This window comes from Gobius niger, assembly GCF_951799975.1.
Source record: "Gobius niger genome assembly, chromosome: 18".
In the NCBI taxonomy this organism is placed as follows: Eukaryota; Metazoa; Chordata; class Actinopteri; order Gobiiformes; family Gobiidae; genus Gobius; species Gobius niger.
Window position 1 is genome coordinate 16014612 of NC_136869.1, and position 20691 is coordinate 16035302.

General features: G+C 44.6%; 1 protein-coding gene across 2 annotated transcripts in view; it reads left to right on the forward strand.

The window, feature by feature from the left end:
* The window catches only part of eya1 (EYA transcriptional coactivator and phosphatase 1), a 37107-nt gene extending 17327 nt beyond the window's left edge, over positions 1-19780 (forward strand). For both annotated transcript variants that reach the window (XM_079575814.1, XM_079575815.1), the window contains exons 8-18: positions 383-465; positions 974-1160; positions 2236-2378; positions 3238-3321; positions 8386-8475; positions 16336-16394; positions 16469-16629; positions 16815-16929; positions 17220-17341; positions 17922-18022; positions 18955-19780. In XM_079575814.1, coding sequence (XP_079431940.1) covers positions 383-465; positions 974-1160; positions 2236-2378; positions 3238-3321; positions 8386-8475; positions 16336-16394; positions 16469-16629; positions 16815-16929; positions 17220-17341; positions 17922-18022; positions 18955-19035 — 1226 coding nt within the window. In that variant the 3' untranslated portion in view covers positions 19036-19780. The remainder of the gene's footprint in view (positions 1-382; positions 466-973; positions 1161-2235; positions 2379-3237; positions 3322-8385; positions 8476-16335; positions 16395-16468; positions 16630-16814; positions 16930-17219; positions 17342-17921; positions 18023-18954) is intronic.
* Positions 19781-20691: the final 911 nt, after the last annotated feature.

A 20691-nucleotide genomic window follows, 5' to 3' on the forward strand; every position in this document is an offset into this window, starting at 1 on the left:
CTCGCCCTGTGTCATTCATCAGGCCTGATCCAATCACTGATAAGAAAGGAAGAGAGAAGAGATAAGGCCATTGTGAGACAAAAAAAATACCCCCAGGCTCCCACTAAATAGTTGTTTGACAAAAGACTAACTTTTCTACCACAATAACAATGTCCCAGCTGAGATCTGTTACATTGTTGTTTTGCATTCCCCAAAGTAATATACAAACAGGAAAATATATTTGTGGGCTTATTTTGTTTTGTTTGTTGTTGTGTAGATGAGGCAATTTGAGTGGTTTCCATGTGAAAGTTGACTATTTGATTCAACAAAATGGCTCAAAATCTCAAAGCAGTTTACAGTAATGTCTCCTCTTTAAATAACGTTCTCTCCTATTTTTTCAAAGGTGGAAGTTTTACGACAACGTCAGGACTGTATGCTGGAAACAACTCCCTGACTAACTCGACTGGCTTCAATAATACGCAACAGGTAGCAATTCCTCCTATTTTATATCAGTTTATATGTCCGACCTGAATGCCAATCTGGAAGCTTTTATGAGCCATACATAGTCAATATGTTTCAATTCATCCGTGACACTTCCAAACATAAATCAGCCCCGATGTCTACAGCTCTGTCTGCAGCATAATCTATAGAGAGTACCTCCTTCAACGTAGAACACATGTATAATGCCACACAGGGAAATGGATCCAGAAAAGGCAAGACCAGTCATTGTCCAGATGTACGCAGGGAATAGACATGTGTTTGCGTTTATGCTTGGGAATCTGCACTGTAATGTAGCAAGGCCAGCATTGGGCACACTTCACAGTACGGCAAATATCTTTCTCAACTATATTCATGTTTTCAGATGTTCTTGCTGATTTTTAACCTGCAGTGAAGAGTTTTACCAATAACTGTTATTTGAGCGAGCCGCTAACCAATCGCGGCTGACCCGTATCCAAACATCAGTTCAATTCCATGATGTCTTTGTCTCTCGTAGGACTACCCTGGCTATCCCGCGTTCGGTCAGGGCCAGTATGCGCAGTATTACAACAGCTCGCCGTACACTTCCCCGTACATGGCGAGCAACAACACCAGCCCGAGCACACCGTCCACCACGACCACCTACACCCTCCAGGAGCCCCCCACGGCCATCACGAGTCAGGCGCTCACGGAAAACCCCGCAGGTAAGCACCTTAACTGCAAACTGCTCTTGAGCCATTTGGCGAAATTATCGTGTAATGGTAATTTTTCAATCAGCGCCACGTCTAATTGTCAAACCCCCCGCTACTATTAGGTAACTGGTACATCTAACAACATTTGACTGGACATTGAATTGATTGATTTTTGTGCTTCAGTCACTCATGTAATGGCATGCTAGCATATCGATGGCACCGTCATGGACACACTTTGAATACAGGACTGTTTTAAAGGAGTGCGATGATGGAATACAGGCTTTAAAAATGCGGTGGATGTTTTCTTGTTCACTCTTTAACCAAGCACATTTTCTTCAGTTTGGCTTTGCCCTAAAACTAAAAGCGTCTTGGAAAAAAAGTGTATGAATGATGAAAACACAACAAAACAGCCAAAAAAGAGCAACAGAAAAGTAACAAAAAACTATGAAAATGTGGCAAAAATGCGATGAAAACCCAACAAAAAAGAGACGGGGAAAAAAGCCTGTAAAAGCAAGGAAAAAGCTGCATTTTGAAGGGTTTTGTCGGTCTTAGCTTTCAAGTGAGGCGTTACACTGGCCTACAGGCTGTAATCTTATGGATTTGGGCAAGCTGAACTGGAGAAAGTGCACTTGGTTAAGGCGGGGTTTAAGAGGTTCACATAATAAATTCAGGAAATAGAGATTAAAGTGCTTCAGCAGTTGAAGAAATGACCAAAGTGAACAGAATTACTAAAAACTGTGTGTATGAAGCATAGTACTAACCCATATCATACGAAACATCATAACATTCCCTCATCAAAAACAAGTCTCCTTTAAAGAAACACAGACATTGAGGATGAAGAAGTAATTTGCCTGATCTTCCCAGCTGACGTCCATTTGTAACCCCCACAGTAAATCAATATGAAAGAGGTTGCTTTTTACAAATGATTACGTTTACTTTCTTTTACCTGTAGCCTTAAACGATGCCTCAGGAAGCGGCCTGTCCTCTGCCAAGACAAATGGTCCCTCTTGCATCTCCCGCGCTAAAAGCAAATAATAGCTTCATCTTCGATACCGTCTTTTTTCACCTGCTTCCTCCATCCTTTCAGCGGAGTACAGTACCATCCACAGTCCATCAACCCCCATTAAAGATTCAGATTCGGATCGATTGCGCCGGGCCGCGGATGGAAAGTCACGTGGCCGGGGAAGGAGGAACAACAACCCATCACCGCCGCCCGACTCCGACCTTGAGGTAAGGGTGAGCCCGCTGCCGTGGCGACAGACGGCCCTGCCCTGTCTGAGGCCCATAGACATTAATCCACTTAGGATATGGCGTTCACACTTGATAGGCAGCTGTTCTTTAAATATTTGATTGCTCTAGCTATAACTGCATTATTAAAGGGCGCTCTGGAATATATGAGATCACCTATGACTAATAAAGTGGTGAATAAACAATTAGACATTTGATTGACTGAAGGGAACTGTATGGAGCTCAACAGCGCCCACCCACATCGAAACAGACACATAGAATAGATATGAAAGGTTTTTCACCCAACAACTTCTTACTTTGTTGTATTTAACAAGAGTTCTTCAAAATGGGAATATCTGAGCTCACCTATGACTTGTAAATAAACAATAGGACGTGCGAACTGAAGTGAATAATATATTTCCAGGACGTGAGAGATTGGCTGACACAGATACCATTGCGCCACGCGCCATAAAACACTTCAGCAATATGTCAAAATAAAGTGTGCGTAATTCAAAGGGCTCTTCATTAATATGATATGATCTGGACACGGTAATAGCAGCCATTATAGCACTTACATCATGCCGTGTTAACATATCTAGTTAATTAGTTTGTCACTATTGATTACTCTAATGTAAAAGGGCAAAGGGGGTTGGCATCATGCGGCGGGGATGGGGTGTTGCGGTGACCAGCCCAAGCAAATGGATCTGGGTCCCTGGCGCACACAAATACATGGTCCTGGCCTATTGACCAGGAGGATCACCTTGCAGGCCAACAGAGAGCACCATTGATTTAGCTTCTTTTTCTCTGTGTGTTTTGTGTCGTTCTTCCTCCATCCTGCCCCCCCTCCTGCCCATCTGTCCAGCGGGTTTTCATCTGGGACCTGGATGAGACGATCATCGTTTTCCATTCCTTGCTCACGGGATCGTACGCCAACAGATTTGGACGGGTGAGTGACGTCATGCGCTTAATGTAAATGCTACATAGTATAAGCAGTACTGGGAAATCAATTAGTGATGTGTATTTTATTTGACTATCAATACAGTACATTTATGATATATTCTGTTTTTTACTATTTTGATTTTTTGGCTCCATTGGTTTCACTTAGTGATAGTAACTAAATGACACACACAGTACTGTTCTACTTCATAAAAATGTGTCTTCCCCAGTACCTTCCAAATAAAATATTTAACATTCCAAATACCACCAGGTCTAGATCAAGATAAAACCAGGACTAAACAGGTTCTAAAAGTGAACTCAGCTGGACCTAAATTGGACTAAAACATGTCTGAACTCGGTGTGAACCATTTATAAGTAACTTCAATGCATTTCTAATTCATAAATGTAATGATCTCTAATTTAAGTCTAAAATGGCAGATGACCCTGGGTGCCACCAGAGGTAAATGTACCACAATTTGAGAACCACTGTTGTTGGAAATGATTTACCATTTTAAAGATACCAACATTATTTGGCTTGCAAGAGAAAAGAAAAGCATTTACCACAGAACTAGAGGTTTTGTACTATTGTGAGTGTAGCACTGATGTCATCCCAGAGGCCTGTGCTTGGTGGTAATTCGGTGTTGCACACACATATTGTTAATGTCTTATAACACAGTGACAAAAGAAGATATTGTGAGTTGAGCTTAGTTGGCAGGATTAGTTACAGTTTGACACTTACCCATACTACAAACCTCAATGCAAAGATAATTGTTTCTTTTTTTTAATTGGTCCAATGAGGCCTGGCGAGTATTTGAGTGCTCTGTGCAGCTGTTGGAGCTATGTGCGTCTGCTGCCCGGGGCTCAGCTGTAGGGCCTCCCAACAGTTGCACTCTGAACGTCTATTGACACATCTTAAGTGTTCCTTTCTCTTCAGAAATGCCACATTGTTAGTTTAATTAAGTGCTTCTCAATCCATCCTTTTCAGACGGTGGTCTCCCCGGAGATCAGGGCCGGGGACTGCGTAAACCCAGCTCGGAAATTGAGGCGGCCATAGCGAGCGTCCGCTTTTAGGCTTCGAACCATTGTGCTCTGCATGTGCGGCTTGTGTATACGAATGAGTGTATGACTAAATCCAAAGAAGCTTATATGATAATTATGGAAGATGGTCCTTTCTCATTCACCGTGGATGGTCCTGAGAGGAAGCGTTTACTTTTCCAGGCTTTGCTATTTGTTATTTCATGTAAATTGCTCCTCTAAATTTAAACTCTAAAAACAAACATTTTGGGAAATCAGACAGAATCTTATTCTCATGGCTTTGCTGAGGTCGGAGGCTCTATACAGGCTTTCACGGTGGAGATTTTTTATTAGGGGGGTTTCCTAACTGCACTGTTCTCCCACGTATTCATCAGTGGATTTCAATTTTGCCAAAGGTAGACATTTTTGCGTACGTTAGAAGATGCATCGGCCAACAATAATACAAAAAACAGCAATGATAAATCTACTGCTAACACACTTTAAACTCAAGAGATCTTCTAGTGGAAAAGGGGTTTACCATTGAAGTCCACAATGCAATGTAAAATTAAACCTCACTGCACATCATCATCACAGTGTTGAAATCGATACGTTCAAATAAGTTTCCGTACACAGCAAACGAGCTAAGCTAAGCCAAATCCTAGTTCCCTTTTGAGTGATTCGAATGTTCGTTTTTAATCACCGTCCGTTAATCCTCATTTGTTTCGTCGGAGTAGGTGTCCGGGGTTGTAGTTTTTTGACGTCTCCCTCCTCACATGTCCCAGGGCTTTAAGCATCTGAGGCCCGCGCTCCGCTCCTTTGTTCTGGAATGAGAGGTTGTTTGATGGGGGCAGTGTTGTGTTTTTGGGGTGAAAGAGGACTGCCCCGCGACCCTCCGCTGTTTATTTACTTTATTCTCCAGCCCTGCATGCTGAGTAAAGAGAGAGAAAGAGAGAGAGAGCGAGGCCCAGCACACACACACACACACACACACACACAGCACACAGCGTCTCCAGTGTGCTCCTCTCAAACAGGAAGCACTGCTGACTCCATAAGGGCCCGCTCCATCAGAACTCATATAGGATGTGACAGCCGCTGCAGCAGCCCCCTCACTCCAGCTTTTCACTTTGTTCCTCTTGGGCTAGAAATACTCATGTCTGCACTTTCTTGTAAGACGTTTGGAAAAGATATCTGCGAATATGTGGTCTGCAAAGGATATAAATAATTCCACAATCACATGTAATTATAAAACCCACTTCCAATTTATACACTGTATTGATAAAGTAAATATTATTTGCTCCTGCCTTACCACCAAAGTCAATAAACTAAACGATTCAAGACTTGAACCTCCCTCGTATCGTTTGTTGCTATCCGGTAATCTGTTGTTTTGACATTTCAAACCAAAGTGTTACTGCCTGTTTTGCGAGTCAACAGAAAATATTACCTCAAATGCCCTGACTGTCCATGTTTCGTAACGCCGTCTGATTCTTATTATAGCGTGTTCGTAGCACAATGAAAGCCAGTAACCTTTAAATCCTCACGACAATAGCTCCTCCGTACACACATCGCGTTCTTGTGGCCTGTATCAAAAGCGCCGATCTGTAAACTACTTTTGTGCTGTGCGGTTCTTCCGTCTGTCAAGCACGTCTATCTCGAGAGCGATAAACAAAAAAACACTACAAAGCGCTCTTTTCCTGCGCCAGCTTATGCTAAAAATAGCCGTGGATCTCGGTGTCCGCACTTTCTGACCTCGCTGGACGGTGCGAGCCTGACACGTTGCTGCTCTTATCAACTCTTTTAATTGGCATCAGGGCAGCTCGCGCCTATAAAGCTGATGGTTGAGGCCAGCTGTGGCGCGAATGGTGACGGCTGGCTCTGAGCGGCTGTGGGGGCGGTGTGTTATTGGTATAAGGGGAGGGGGGGTCCCTGCTGGCGCCCCTGCGGATGGGCACTGACATTTCGGGACAGGTGGTAGCGGAGCACTGACAGCGCTTCTGGTCCGCTTGTATTCTTAACTCGCTCACTGACGGATTGTTTAGATTTAATTGGGAGCGCAGGAGAGACGGGCTTTTCCCACCGAAACCATCTCCCTGGTGTTTAGCGCATTCCCAATTTTTGAAAAAGTTGGGATTGTGTGTCGGGGTTTTATTCCCGATAGGACTGCGGGATTAATTGCAGTCATACTGAGATTGCCATTGGAATGATTGCAATCAGCTAATTAAGAGTTCAGTGTTTAAGATTTTTGCTCATGATTTTAGATATTAACCTCTTAACCCCCACATGAACCGACCACATTTTCTCCAATTTGGCATTACCCAAATCTCAAAGTAAAAAAGTGCCAAAAGAGGGACAAAAACGAGCTGGAAAAGCACTAAAAACACACAAAGAAAGCGACAAAAACTCAAGACTTAAAAGGGATGAAAATGCAACAAAAAAGCCACAAAGACAAAAGGCAATTCAAAAAGACGAAAACACAACAAAAACATTTCCAAAATGTAACAAAAACACGGCATAGGAGCAACACGAACATGCTGGAAAAGCAACAATAACACGACAAAAAACAACGACTAGAGAGTGATGAAAAAGCAACAAAATCAACAAGAATGACAACAAAAAAACAAAAAAAATGTGATGAGAAAGTGACCAAAACACCACCATGCTAAGACTTAAAGCAGTACTTAGTAACTTGTTTACCTTAATAAATCCTTTCCGTAGTCCCTCTGGGGGTCATACAATTGTTAATGGGATGATTGGGGGGTCTTTCATCTCCACCTGGTGCCTCTGGCCAGAAAACCACAATTGCAACTTCGCTAGCTACGGGTCAGAGGCACCAATACACACTAATAGAATCACAAAGAAGAAGCTAACAGGCTAACGGGTAAAGCTAACTGCAGACTGGCGCCACTTAAACAATATTTACAGCCAAGTTTGAGTGAAAAAAATGCTCTCCATTGTGCAATTGGATGTAGGGCTCGGGATTGTGTCGTTAAAAGACTTCTGTAAATCCATAATAAACCAATGGAGATTCTGAAACATTGGAGTTATTGTTCACATAAAAGTATTTAAAGACTCAGCTGCCACGGATATCGTTTTGGCCTCTGCAAATCTATAGGCATTGCACAACAAGCAAGGCAGCTCTACAAATCTTAAGTGTAATATTACAATCATCCTGCTGGAGTTTGGAGATTAACCCACGGGAGACTGATTAATTTTCGAACTGGGCGGTTACGAGAAAGCCGCCCCCAAAGAGTGGAGCTTGACTTCTTCTTGTGTGGTTCATCCGCCGTCGTTTGGCAGAAAGCGTAAGCATTGTGGAGAGTGACAGCTAATCAGGGAGAGAGCTCAGGTGGGTCTTCAGGTGCTTTAGGGCCGTAATCCCTGTCCCCTGGTCCAGGCTGCGGCGCATTTTAACCCCCCCCCCCCGCTGAACCTTCCTCCACAAACAGCTATTGTCGTTAGGCTCATTCTGTTGATTGGAGACATGGTACATTTATTTCTGTAGTATTTCACCTTTCAGCTGATCTAAATTGGACTGGGGACTTTTTGCCCGTTCATTATCTTTTTAAAGGGGGAATCGCACCCATTGTCACTGCCTCATTAACTATTTAACAGCCCGGTTCACTCCTCTCTAGGTATTATCTTACAGACAGTGCAACCGTATCTCCATTACCGCAGTGTCGAGTTACCGGCATAGATCATGATTTTTAAAACTAATTGTGACAAGTTCATTTATTTTATTTATGACACAGTGTTTCCCCCCAAAAAAAAAAAATCATAACAGCAATTTGGTAGGCGAGCTTTTTGTAACTATTACTGTGTGTACAAAGATAAGAGAGTTTGCTTTTTACGGTTTGGACGCGACCCTTTTGTAACTTTTATTTGATTTAGAGCTTTGGCATTTCTGATGACACTGTTGGCCCTAGATATAAACAGAGTCTGTCTAATGTCTGCTCTATGGGAAGAGTAATAGTACATTCAGAATTAGAATTGGCTACTACTTAGTAAAGCATGTGCTGGATACTTCCTGTCCTAAAATAATTGTTTTCTGAATTGTGTTTTGCAGGACCCTCCGACATCGGTGTCGCTCGGGCTGAGGATGGAGGAGATGATTTTCAACTTGGCCGACACGCACTTATTTTTCAACGACTTAGAGGTACATGTTCACTAATATATCACGCCATTCATTTGACTATTTGGCATCTATTTTAGTTCAATGTCACCTCTACGTGTTTTCTTATTGTTCCCGTCGCCCGGCCCCCTCGCCTCTTGCCCCGCTCGCGTCACAGCCAGTGTAATTTGTCGGGCTCTAGTGTTTCCACGGCTGCCCACTCTGTCTGTGCGTCCCGCTGCGTGGCTCGGTGTCGTTGTCCACCTACAGCATGAAAAATCCCCCGCGGTGTCCACTCCCACGCCTGGCGATGTGCATATGTGTTACAGCAGGCAACCTTAACTACTAGGCTATCACCCAGCACAGATAATAATCATTTTAATTCTGTATGTTTTCTTACACTTCACTAACACATCTGTACAGAAGTCTATATAAAAGGCCGTTAGACAAATCAGAGCTCGATCAAAAAGCACCTCATATTAATAGAGTGTGAACTTATGGGTGGTTACTTCACTTGACATTTTCCCCCTTGTCCTGTTTTTTTTTTTTTCCAATCCCACTGTTCAACCACTTTTCCTCGCTGTCCTGTCGGCTGACCTCGCAGCAGAGGAAATGTTTTGTTTGATACTTAAGTGTGAAGAGATCTGTGGCCGCTCTGCCAGGTCTCATTACTCACCACCGTGTTCTGCTGCGTTACATGAAGCCAGGCCCAGAAAATGGGTTGAAAACACAGAAAAGTAAACGCTCATATTCCCCCAGACAGCAGAGTGACTGGGATCCCAAGCGCCGTGATCAAAGTTAATTGGCTCCAATTGGCCGCTTAAATATTTCCTTATGCCCCGGCCGTGTAGTTTCTATTGTAGCTGCACTTTGGTTAATAGATGTGCCCCAATCATTTGGAGAAATGGCAGTTTGTGACAATGCTTTAAATGTGGTTTGGCTCCACATCTGCCCTGTGTTTTGATTTCTTTTCATCTGTCCTGAAACTGTTCACAGACGAATTGGCAGCTCGGCTACTTAGAAAATTATGAAAAGTCCGTGCACACATCTCTGCTTTGTCTCAGCAAGCAAATTTTTTCATATGAACTTTTCTTTTTAGTCATAACTTGTGTGTTATGGCTAAAGTGGCATCCTGTCATCTGCTGTAGCAAAGCCTTTAAAAAGTTCCCAAAACTGTCAGAAAAATAAAGTAAAACGATGTTATTATTATATATTATTCTCCAGATAAGCCAGGATCCATGTGTTAAGTGCATTCAGCAAAGCCTACACACTTGTGCTTCCTCTCCCATGATTTATAGCGCTGCATCTCAAATAGAGCTAAACACAGTCCAACTATAAATACAGCAGCAGTTATGTATTTAAGCATGTGCAGAAATGCATATGGTCCATCTAAATTAGTCTGCGCCATAAAGGGAGCCCCCAGAGGCAGAACACAGGTGCACAGTCAGTAGCCAAATGCTGCTCTGTGGAAGTTGTGCTGCCAGCCAAGTGCAGTCACATATGACTGCTCGTTATTTTAGATATGAAGCATGTGGGGCTTTAAATGGTGGCACAGCGGTTAGCACTCTGGCTTCACAGTAAGAAGGTCTCTGGAGTTTACATGTTGTCCCTGTGTCTCTGTAGGCTACACCGGGTACTCTGATGTCCCTTACCACTAAAGACATGAACAACAGGGTCCCTTGGATATTGTGAATCCCAGTGGGACTTTCTTAGTTAAATAAAGTTCAAATAATAATCATAATCACAAAAACATGTTTGAAACACTGTGATCATTTTTAAGTAACCACAACATTCAGTGGTTAAGTGTTTAAGTGATTCTGAATATTTTGAGAGACGAAATGAGTTAAATTGCTATAATGATTTCATGACTCAACCACTGAATGCAAAAAATGTTTATTTCTGGTCTGGGTGCAATCTTTGCAAGATAATGTAGCACCAATGCCTAGTGCTTGTGGACTCTTTCGCTCAGCCTTTCTTAAGAAAAAAACTTGCCACATGAGTGTATACTTTGCTGTTGTCAGTCATTGTCCGTTTCTGTGAAAAGTACAGTGAAGCGTCAGTCTGCCGCTTGCTGGTGTGTGTGTTTGTGGGAATGTGTGTGAGCTGTGTGAATGGAGGCGGCCTGTGTTGATAGAGCTGGTGAGTGACGATTCAGAGGAAAGTCATAAAAAGAAAGAGGGCATGCCGAAGGGGTCAACAGGGATCAGTTTCACCCTGACGTCTGTGTTTTTTTTCTGCCACAACCTTTTTCTGGATCAGCGCTCCGCGCTTCTCCATTCATTAGATCATGGGAGACAACAGCGCTGCCACAATAACAAAAGCCATGGATCTGTAGTTTGTTATTCTCTGCTTCTGTTTAAGTTATGATTCTGTGATTTATCATTTCATAAAACAAAAGTGTTGTCAATAAAGTATATATGGTTGTATAAATGTTATTGATTTAGCTTTGCTGATTTGGCCGTGGCAAAGGACAGGATTGTATTGTATTTTGTAATGAGAGGGATGTTTACATAGCGTGCATTAGAGTCATAAATGTCATAGCTGCAGTGGGCTGAATGTGGGCCTAATTAATGGTCTACAGTGATACGGATAATGAAGCCCGCTGAGGCTGAGCTCACGGCGCAGACTGACAGCTCTGGTGTGAGTTTACTGTGGGTGCATGGTCCAAACCAAAGCACTATATGGGAAACAGGGGCCTCTCTCGGGCAGGCCGAGCCCCCCGCGCTCCCCTCACAGTGGGGCATAGGGGCTGCCGGCTCACCCCTCAGTGGGTGAGAAAACAAGCCTCCCCGTCTGTAGGAGAAAGGCCATGGGGGCAAAGTACTCAGAGTGAGAGAGAGGGGAGAGAGGTCTCCAAAGGTGGGAACATTTTAAATTAGTACAGCACTGCCTCCATGCTGTGTGCGTCTCTCTCCCACACTCTGAGCATAGTGTATGCACGGGGCAACCCGGTGACTGTGAGCCCGGGCTTTTACTGCTCCCCGGCTGCACTGTCACTCTCACCCAGAGCCAGCCGTTAATGAGAGATACTGTGAAACGCACAGTTACCTTTTCCTACTGCCTCTAATGGCCCTCCTGGGCCTCTCGCATGCAGCCATTCTGCACATTTTATATCCCACTGTAGAACCAGATCCTGCACAGTCCTTCCATGTGATTGGTATCTTTACAGTGTTTTCCTTGATAGAGTTTGCTACTTTTATTCCCAGTCAGGAGAAATATGACTTTCACTGCACCTTTCATTGAACCATAAGATTAGGTAATCCAGTTGAGCCGTTACCGATTAACACTTAAGGCACGTGGCTCTGACTAAACCCACTTTGCCTAAAAACATAGGCACTGTTTTTCTTTTTTCAGTTGTAATATATTGTGTTGAAACAGTTGCAATGGCAACATAGTTCATTTTTATTTCTGGTGTAGAGTGTCATAGGGGCTGCTGTGGCCCACACAGACTGATGTGGTATTTGAGCGTTGGCCTGGCCACTGATGCAGCACTTCTGTCATGCTCCTCGACATAACTCCATCACGTCTCAAGGCGGGACACTCGTGTGTTTTGGAGGCAGTACAGAGGGAAAGTTACGGCTTCAAAGCCACACTGTCAATCTGACTTCCCCAGAGTTGAGGTTGCCCCCACCCGCTACCCACTATCCCAACACAGCCGTCCCACACCCGCAGGGCCCGAGTGCACCCAAAATATAATATTACTGTTTAGTGACAAATGATGGGAACAGAGGACCACAGAAGCAGCACCTGCTCGCTCAAATCTGAAACAAACATAATACATGTTGTTGGCTGAATGAGACCTGTCTCTATGGATGTGTTTATTATGGGGAGAAATGCTGAAACGACAGAGATTTGATATTGTACTTAATGTAGCCCTCCATGAAGTGTGGTTTGGACGTGTTGCATCAAAAGTAGGAAATAATGAGAAGCACCCAATCTATCACAATCACTCCAGACTAAATTATACCACACTTTTTGACAACACAGCCTCGCAGTAGTTCGAATGATTTGCTCCCTGCGGATTCCGCCTGTGGGTCGTGTGAATGCAGCCGGACCAGCATGGACTGCTCTGTACCTGTGCTTTGTTTGGCGCCGCTGTTTGAATTCCTTGACTGTTCAAGCACAGATTGCGGATTGGAATGAAGTGGGTTTCGAAGAAGTCTCCCTTTGTTGCCCACATCCTGTTTGACCCTCAGGTAATCACAGCCCGCCCCCTCCTTCTTCCTCTCGGGCTGCGGTGGGAACGGACCAGGATGTTGCTGGGGGTCGCAGAGTGGGGTTGGGGGGGTGAGGGAGTGACAGGTCTGTCTGCAGAGTGGCACTATTGAGAACCTGCGAACCACGGAGGAGCCCTGTTCACATGGCTGTAGCCTGTAGGCCCACAAGGAATGTCACGCTGATGGGCCAACCGCCCACCCCTAACAACAGCTCACCTGACTTTTCACCTGAGCTTTTTCTACAGATATTTCAGGGTTTTTGTTTTGTTTTTTACAGCCCACCTCTAGATTTTATTGTGAGGGGCGCGTCATGTAGTTCTGCCAGAATGTAGAAGTTGAAATTTAGAAGTTTCTATGTCATTGCTGCTGCCTCACAAATATTTTCTGGAATAAGTCTTACATGGACAGAGCAATTATTTAAGTATAGATGTCGCAAACATTTCTCGAAAAGGAAGTGCATGAAAAATATCTGTATTTGTTGCAGTAACTTGCATAATTTGTGGCATTGTGGTTGCTGTGTTTGGCCTCACATGTCCTCTGTAGTCACCACTCGGGGCTCTGTGCAGGAAGACTCCGTCCGTCACCGCTGATTGCTTAACGACAGATGCCACGGAAACAAAGAGCGTTTTGATAGCTTCCTCCCCCTGTGCGGACTTTTCAGCGGGGAAAAAAGATAAAGGGGGCCTGAACCCGTCCCCAAAGGCTGGACGCGCCGCTGTCTTCGCTTGTTGTGCGTTTGTATCTGGCTTTCCCACAGAGATAAGCGTTGTTTGGTAACTTAATAAAGCCGCCCCGCCAACGAAAAAATTGCTGATGAATTTTACAGAAAGACATAATGTTTGCGTAAGGGGTAATTGCGATGGCTTCTGGTGGAGGGTCTTCACTGCCGAGTACAGTAGGAACATCTGGTGCGAGTTAGCGGTGATTGTAGGTTTTAGAGGGACCACTGTTTGCTTGGTGAGGGGAGAAACAAGGAATTTCAATGGAAAAGAGATGCACGGGGGGAAATTCTCAGGCCGGGCCACAATGTCCCTCCATTTTGACGGCATGTCATTCTTAACTCGAGAGGCTTCTCCTTTTTTGGATGGGTGCGCTGCGATCCGGAGTGTCAGTGTGACTTGTGAATGCACCGTCCGGGCTGCGCGGTGTTTACGAGCTGCTCCTAATGAGTCGGTGTTAGGGTTACTGAATGACATTAGCAGACGTCACCTTCTCCTTCAAGCCTCCAAGTAAACCAGTGCAAAAGTTTGCTCGCGTATGGGTCTAGAGCTGCATATTAAATCATTGTTATCGCAATAATACCCTACCTGATTTGAGCCCTTAAGTAATTGTATGCTGTGTCAAACTTTTGTTGTGCCGCGCTTGTAATTTCAGCGCTCTCAAGTTATCACGCAGCCTTTGTGATTCTCGGGATAAAGCGGGAAACGTGCGATTAGACAATGATCCGGCCGTGAGTGCAAGTGAAAGAGGTGACAGGAGCTTTAGCCCCGCGATCCACCGGCAGGTAATTACCGGATAATAGGAGCATTCCACTCACTTGCACCAGAATGGCCCTCGCTGTGAATGGACCCTTTACGAGGCGTTTAACCCACGGCGCTGTTTTTGTTTTCCTACACAAACAGACATGCCTCCACTACTTAAAGAATTAGCCACATCAATGGCTCTGCGGTTTTGGAAACGAACATGAATTACCCACCAGTCGGTTTGACAGCGAATGTTCAAGCTGGGACAAATCGGTGCTTTTTCTGCGGTGATTAAAGATGCGCTTGCGAGTGTGTGGAAACAGATTAGAAGGAGGCCAAGGGGCTGTATAGCTTTTGAAAGAAATCACCAAGTAGAAAAGCTTTTGGAATTGGCTCCACAAATTTGACATATTAGTCATTCCACTTACATCAATGCCGCCCAAGTTTGTGTACTATTATAATCAGGTTCATTGTTTTTGACAGACAGGGCATTGAACTTCATGACAGTTTTTATTTCATCCAGATATGCCCAGCAATTACAGAGATATTAGCCATAAACCAGGCCAAAACATCTGCATTTTGACAGGAGCATATAGAATGTTGGCCTGTCCTCCCCTTCAGTATTAAACTAGACACTTTCGAATGTTATGTTGTCCCATCCTATTGCCCGAACCACCTTCATGTGCGGTCAGTGCGGTGCCCGCCATCTCCCGCATCCCCCCCCTCCCCTTTCTTGGATGTGGGTGTTGGAGCCTCAGAGAGGAGGGCGGGGTCACGGGGTCAAAGTCTTTTCCTCTTTGGATCTCGGGGCTTGCTGGGAGAGAGAATGGCTGCATTAGAGCAGAGGTTGGGGGTCAAGATTTTAATTCGGTTAAAGAACAGCTGGTTTGAGTTTCTCCGCACATCGCCGTGTCCCCCTCCTCGCCCCCCGCCCCACAAATCCAGGGAGATGAAAAATTTGTTCAGAGGGGAACTAGTAAAATAAAAAAGGTTTACGGTCCAAAGCCCTTACCCTTACCCTGCCGTAGCATTAGAGAGGAATGCAGTAACGTCAGCATTTGGCCCCAGATAGATTTTGGACTTAAAACAAGGAAGTGCTTTCTGTGTTTTGCCATCTTACCAGCCGGATGAAACTTAATTAAAAAGATTCCCAAAATCAAGTGGGATTTTTCATACCTCCACTCAAGGAATTCTTTCTGTTCCTGCCCCATGGAATATTATGGTTTCTTGCATAACGTTAAGCACTTTCCAATTAACTTGACACTTTGTTGATTTCAAAGCCTGACCTGATTTCCGCATCAGGGCCTTTAAGGGTTTTTTTTTTTTCTGCTAAAATGTGTTGATCCGCATGTAGGACAGAGAGGGGGGAAGGAGGGAAAGCTGGGAGAGCAGCACCAGCACACTCCTATAAATGGAAAACTAATAACAGATTTTTTGAGCCCGCTCTCCCCTGCACCGCGCGTCCTGGCGCTCTAGCCCCGGGGCTGAGTTGGTGTGTGGCGCGGCAGCAATCAGAGGTCATAATTTCATTGGCGGTTAGCATCAGGTTCAATTTTTCTAGTAGGTTACATTTAGCAGAAAGTCTGGATTGTGTTACGGCGCAGCGGTGAGAGAATGCCTTTACCTTTCCAAGAGGAGCCAGGGGCAGAAGCATGTGTTTAGGGATTCACACTCACACATGCTCTGACAATGTTGCAAGCTCAAAATACATTTCATTCATGATTTCTTTTACAATTCATATTTTACTATTTCAGTGACTGGTATATGCCCGACATTTTTAGCAAGAAACTGTTTGTTATTAGTCATGAATGGTCCTGAATGTTTTTTTACTAGAAATGACAACCGAAAAGCGCATCTCCAGACTGGTCACTCTTTGAAGTCAAACTAAATATGCATTAAGTTAGCATTTGCAGCTTCGACTTTGTACTTTACAGAAATATATATAATAGAAAAAGTATGTATCTTTGACAACCTTAGCAGTGTGTGTCAGTATTTGGATAAAAACGTGTTGGAGTACCGCTGGTTGGGACATGGCTTTAGGCTAATGGGGTGAAAATACAGAGTCAAGGAGAAGGATATTAAGATGGAGGATTCCTGCCAAAGCCAATTTTCTTAAATAAATGTTTCTTTTAGTGAGAGGTAACCTTGTGCATATGGCGTGTGTTGCTTTGACCACCAAAATAAACCCCTTCAAATCATTAACCGTTTTGAAAAATGTCTTTCAGGAATGTGACCAGGTCCATATTGATGACGTTTCATCAGACGATAATGGACAGGATTTGAGGTAAAGCGCCGCCCCCGACCCTCTCATCACGCACAGGCTAAAACAAGCTAGCTCATTCTTTGGTATCCTTGCAGTACGTACAACTTCAGCGCTGATGGCTTTCAAGCAGCGGCGACCAGTGCCAACTTGTGTCTGGCCACGGGGGTCCGAGGAGGAGTGGACTGGATGAGAAAACTGGCCTTCCGCTACAGACGAGTAAAAGAAATCTACACCACCTACAAAAATAACGTCGGAGGTAATCCCCCCCAAAAAAAGCCGCCGCTGCTCCGTAACACACGTGCGTTAGCTTTGAAATGACTTAGCAGATGTCTCATTGTGTGGGCACATGGTCAGGGGCACCATTTTGAACCATTTTGCTGTGGTATTTCGACGAGTCTGGCCCGAGCCAAGCCAAACAGTGTTTACTCTGCGTTTTTGCAGGTCTGCTGGGCCCGGCCAAGAGGGAAACCTGGTTGCAATTGCGAGCCGAAATTGAAGCCTTGACGGACTCCTGGTTAACACTGGCACTGAAAGCACTAACATTAATCCACTCAAGGTAGGACTTCAAGTGAGGAAAATTGTACCGGAGCCCATACCACACAGACACAGCAAACACACATGTGGAGTAAATAAGTAAAACTCCCTCTGCTCACAACACCAGTCAGTAAAAACATGCAGCTCTGTGAGGATGTAATGATGGTGTTTTCTAGAGTTGGAAAAGCTAGCCAATATCTAACCCTTAACTGGATGATGTGTTGCCACCTCGTCAACAGCTGATCCATTGTCCATGTCCTCCCTCTTAAGTGCCGTGTGTGACGTCATGTGTCTCTCCCTTTTTGCTCTTAGGTCGAACTGTGTCAACATCTTGGTGACCACCACGCAACTCATCCCCGCTCTGGCCAAAGTCCTGCTGTACGGCCTGGGCATAGTGTTTCCAATCGAGAATATTTATAGCGCAACCAAAATAGGTAAAGTCTCCACAGCCCTTTTTTTTTTATTGTCATGCGTTCACTCCTTTGCTTTTGTAATGTCTAGTCTGCTGGGGTCAGTGTTCATTTAAGCATCAGAGGTGTGTGTGTGTGTGTGTTTGGGTGGGATCCGCAGTCACTGGAGAGGCTTGATGTTCTTCTAATCAGCCTGGGATTATTTTCCTGGAGCTTGGGCCCCTTTTGCGCTGCTCCGGCTCTGCATATGAAACCACTTCTGCACATTTATGTCATTCCACGCGCAAAAAAAAAAAAAAAGCCCCTCACCCTGCGCCTCCGAATCCCCCACCACCACCACCTTTCCCTTCCTCCGCTTCTTCACTGTTTCAAATGCAAAATAAACATGACGCTCCCAGACCTGTGCCATTTGCTAAGTGTAGCGGAACAGGCCTTGGAGCTGGATGTAGGGCCTTGAAGGATAAATATAATACTAGCATTATATTAATACGGCATTTTGATACAGTACTTATGCTCAACAGCTTGGCTAGCATTTTAGTTGTTTCATGGAATTAAAGCATTAATCTTCGAAATCCGTTTGACTGACAGCGTTTGTGATCCGCAGGGAAGGAGAGCTGCTTCGAGAGAGTCATCCAGCGGTTTGGGAGGAAAGTTGTTTACATTGTTGTTGGGGACGGTGTGGAAGAGGAGCAAGGTTCAAAAAAGGTACGTTCGTTCTCTACACACATTCATGGTTAATAACTTTGATCTCACAACATCAATAGGGCTTTAGGTGAGTTTGTATGTGTTAGTTGAATGCAAAAGTAGCTTTGTGATTCTATCCAAAAAGTCAGTCCCGTAGCTCGCTTTTCCCCTGGATGGATTGCCTTTAAAGGTTGTTGTGAAAAGCGAACACGCCCCGGGACTTCAGTCTTCAGGGGACGACTGTGGAAAAAAACAGATGCAAATATTTTTACTCAGGTCGGACTTGTCGGAGTGTGACATTGATGGAAGGATAAGACGTCTTTTTCTGTGCTGTGACTCCCCGTTCGCCGCATGCGGTAAAAGGTTTCTGTGTCAACATCAGAGAGGACGTGGAATAACACGACAATTCGAGCCGTCAGAAGCGCGATGTGGGACATGACAGCGTGCAACTACAAAAAGCCAAACAGTCCACAGCGCTCTCTCCCTCGCCCCTTCAAATCCGCTGAACTGCCCCGCGCTTAGTTATTAGCATGGCTAGAGTGGAGCCACAGATAACATCTCCAGCTTTTAAACTTAAAAGCAGAGAAGATTTACAAAACAAAAAGCAAAGAGCCCTTTAAGGGTCAGTGCAGGCTCTCCTAAGCGGAACATGTGGCTGGGAGAGGCTGTCGCTGTGATAAAGGCAGGTAATGGGCTCCACACTGAAGGGACTCCACCTGACGGGCCCCTTTCATTCACACGTCTCACATTTCCTCTCAGCCCCAGTCCTCTGCTCCAGAACAACACACCCAGATTTGTGTTATTGTGCAGTCGTCTTCTAACTGTGTACTCTGGGAAGAAAATGTACTGTTTCTCTTTTTGTGCTGTAGATTGCAATCACTTTTACAAAACAATTTTAATCATGTGTTTTGAATGTTGTTGAAGTTCTTAAGTTGTGTCCTCTGTTTCCTCAGCACAACATGCCGTTCTGGAGGATCTCCAGTCACTCGGACCTCATGGCCCTCCATCACGCGTTGGACCTGGAGTATTTGTAGCACTGCACCAGACTACCGGCCGGCCTCTCGCGCCCCGCAGCCGGCCGCTTGTGTCCCTGTGCTGCCCGGCGTCTCTCACCGCGGAGACTCGAAAACAGAGGCACGGTTAATGTGCTGACACACTGTCACACTTGGTCTTAACCCCAAACCTTCAGTTTTTCTGGAGAGAGGTGAATTTATGGCGGCGCAGCTGCTTGCCCTGGTTACTGTGAATGGGCCGCTCTCTGAAGCTGTCGGAGTGTTTTACGGCGTGCGCTGGTGCCGGGACCCAGTCAGGGTTCACACCTGTGGAGCTACTGACTCGCCTCGGCTAACCTCATACGGCAAACACTAAAGCACAGCACAACGACTGGCAGTGACGCCGTCTCCACTAAGCTCCGCCCTCCAGTCTACTCCCTACGGCCACCTGTCCCCTCTGTCGCCGGACAGGCTGCGACGCTCCCGCTGTTGTTGGCCTGGGACGTCCTGTAAATCTTATTTATGAACTCAGACTTTACCAGTGGCGCTGCTCCACTGAGAAGGTACCTCCATGACTGAAAGACTTGTGCCTTTTTCAAAGTGATTTCCACGACAGAGTGGAAATTTATGAGGAAAAAAAACAATGTTTTTTTTTTTTTTTTTAATAATTTAAGAAATGACTTTATTTACAAAGCTGAGAAGACAATCGTGTACAGAGGAAATCTTTTGTGTGTAAGTTTGTAATCACTGGACTATTGCTTCCTATATTCAATTAGGTACGTGCTCTTGAAGGTGACGATGCTTTTTCATGGAAGTAAAAAATAGGCAACACTTCACACATACAGTGTGTGTGTGTGTGAAGCGTTTTGTTCATTAAATGTAGATACAAGATTTTGTGATAAAGCATTTTGTCAAGACCAAAAGCACGGATGTCAAGTGTCAATTGCCTTTTTTAAACCTTTCTGCAATATTTCCTGATCTTTATTTATCGACAGTAGCACCGCCACTGCTTTTAGGTTCACATTTCTCTGGGTTTTGTTTCTCTTCTCTGCTTCTTCGTAGCACCTCATCGGCTTGCAGCCTTGATCCTATATATTTCCAATGATTACCACATAGAAACATTTCCCTTTTAACAGTTCATTAAGACATACTGTAAAGAAGGCTTGAATAGGTTTTGTTATCTTTTATACAAGCGCTATACCAACACTTGTACAGTGAGTAGACATTTTGTATAAAGTAGTAGTTTTTATTTCTATGTTGAAGATACATTCTGTGTCCCATATTAAATAGTGCTTCTACATCTGTGGATGGGGTAAACCATAATGAACATTGACAGAAAAAGCCACTACAATTTGAGAGGTTTGTGAACTTACAGTACATGTGCGAGCAACTGTGAATTTTCTTAAACAGAAACCCAGCGCGTTTCGAATCTTCCCTCCCTTTGCACATGATCACTGTCGGCCTTTCCCATTCAGCTCCCGTCCACATCTCCAAATCTCCTCCGACAATCTGGGGGTCTCTACCTGTTGCTGCTAGATCAAGGTCATTTTAGAGGTTTTATAGATTCATACAGCACATTTTTTTTTTATGTTGCAATCTTAAGTGCAAACTGGAAATACTTTACATGGGCCTCGTTGTGAAAAGGAAGATTGTCGTGTCTGCAAAATAATGTGTACAGATGTTTTTGACATTATTATT